Source organism: Pteropus vampyrus, unplaced genomic scaffold (assembly GCF_000151845.1).
Source record: "Pteropus vampyrus isolate Shadow unplaced genomic scaffold, Pvam_2.0 Scaffold57, whole genome shotgun sequence".
Taxonomy (NCBI): Eukaryota; Metazoa; Chordata; class Mammalia; order Chiroptera; family Pteropodidae; genus Pteropus; species Pteropus vampyrus.
The window spans coordinates 7,361,833-7,363,414 of NW_011888838.1; the positions used below are offsets into that span (position 1 = coordinate 7,361,833).

A 1,582-nucleotide genomic window follows, 5' to 3' on the forward strand; every position below is an offset into this window, starting at 1 on the left:
CCTTTGCAACAGTTAAGCTACAAAATTCTGCACCAAAATGAAATTAAAATATTCTGAATATCCACAAAATAATATGGATGCTGTGAGTAGACTTCTTAATGTTTTTGTGTCCATCTGTGCACAATATGTGAAACATTTTACACTCAATAACTTTTTTTTTTGGTATTGCTTTAAATCAGAATGGTAAATTTCAATCTAAACCTATATAGTTTGTAATTTTTAATTTCCCCCCATTTTTTCTCTTTGGAATGAAATATTTCTAACTCAAACAGGTAGTAAATCACTTGAAAACAAATTTTGATCTGAGAAGCTAAATTGTGAAAAATTGTTGTGTCACAGGAGGAAGAGAGCCTTACATCACAATTTCTTCTTGCTGGAATAAACTAGAGGGGTCCCATCTATGAGGCATACCAGCTTCAGGACTCATATACAACTACTCCCTTTTTTCCTTCCTTCCTGTTTTAGCAAACTTACGACAACAAAACAGGCAAAATTTTGTGATGACAAATACAGCAGTTGTCACACAGGCCAGCAGGAACCCAATCACATCCAAAGAGTGGTACTGGAACCAGTTTAGGTCATAGGAGGCTGGCCGCAGGTGTTTGGCTCCTTTGTGGCGCATGACAAACTCGATCCAGAAGACTGCTCGATCCAGAGGTTTCATTGGCTGATCATGGTGAATTCTTGATAATTTCATAGCATTCTCTTTATAGCTAATTGAGAAACATAAAGATATCAACAGTGAAAGGAAGATAATTTTCCTAAGCAATTTAAACCCATGAAAGTTTTTTTTTAATAATTTAAAATACATGCCTTAGAATTACAGAAGTAGTAGTATATTTTTATTTGAGTCTCAAGAAAGTTTGACTTCTAAATTGGAATTTGCCGATTGACGAATATTTAAAAAGTGAAGATGGAAGATAAGATGGGAAAGTTAAAATCTTTTTAAGCAGAGGAAATGATAGGAGTCACTCAATATGCTATATGTTGGAAGGTGGAGATGAATATTTAGTATAATGCTCTTAAAGTTTTAAAGAGGAATTGTGTCATGGCAGGAGACATGCTTCCTCACTGTCTCTATGCTTCTACTCTTCTCTTCATAACTCTACTGTTTATTTTTGGTCCTCTAGTCAGAATAATTAAAAAAAAAAAAACATCAAATTATGACACTCACCTGCTCAAAATTTCTATCTGGATTTTCATCATATTTAGAATAAGACCCAAATCTATTCCTTGCCCTGTAGGACCTTACATGGACAGATCCCCTGGCAATCTCTTCTATCTTATATATATATGTATATTTACCATTTGATTCCTAGAATTTCTAAATAAAATATATTTGGTAAAATATACCTTCAATTCATGTATGAAATACATAAGAAAAATGCATATATACTAAGTGGTCAGCTCAAAATTTCAAAATTAGCAAGAAAATTATCATGATACGAAAATACCAGTATACCCACTATCCAGATATTGATAAAAGATTCCACAAACTACATAGAAGCATCCCATTCCTGGACCCTTTCACTACTCTGTTCCCCAAATTAACTACTATCCTGACCTTTAATACCATAAATTA

The 1,582-nt window shown here is 33.3% G+C and overlaps 1 protein-coding gene across 1 annotated transcript in view; it reads right to left on the reverse strand.

Moving 5' to 3' along the window:
- Positions 1–433: 433 nt before the first annotated feature.
- LOC105292447 (UDP-glucuronosyltransferase 2B31-like) overlaps positions 434–1,582 on the reverse strand; it is a 21,254-nt gene continuing 20,105 nt past the window's right edge. Inside the window, 1 exon segment of the mRNA XM_023530919.1 lies at positions 434–713. Coding sequence (XP_023386687.1) covers positions 434–713 — 280 coding nt within the window.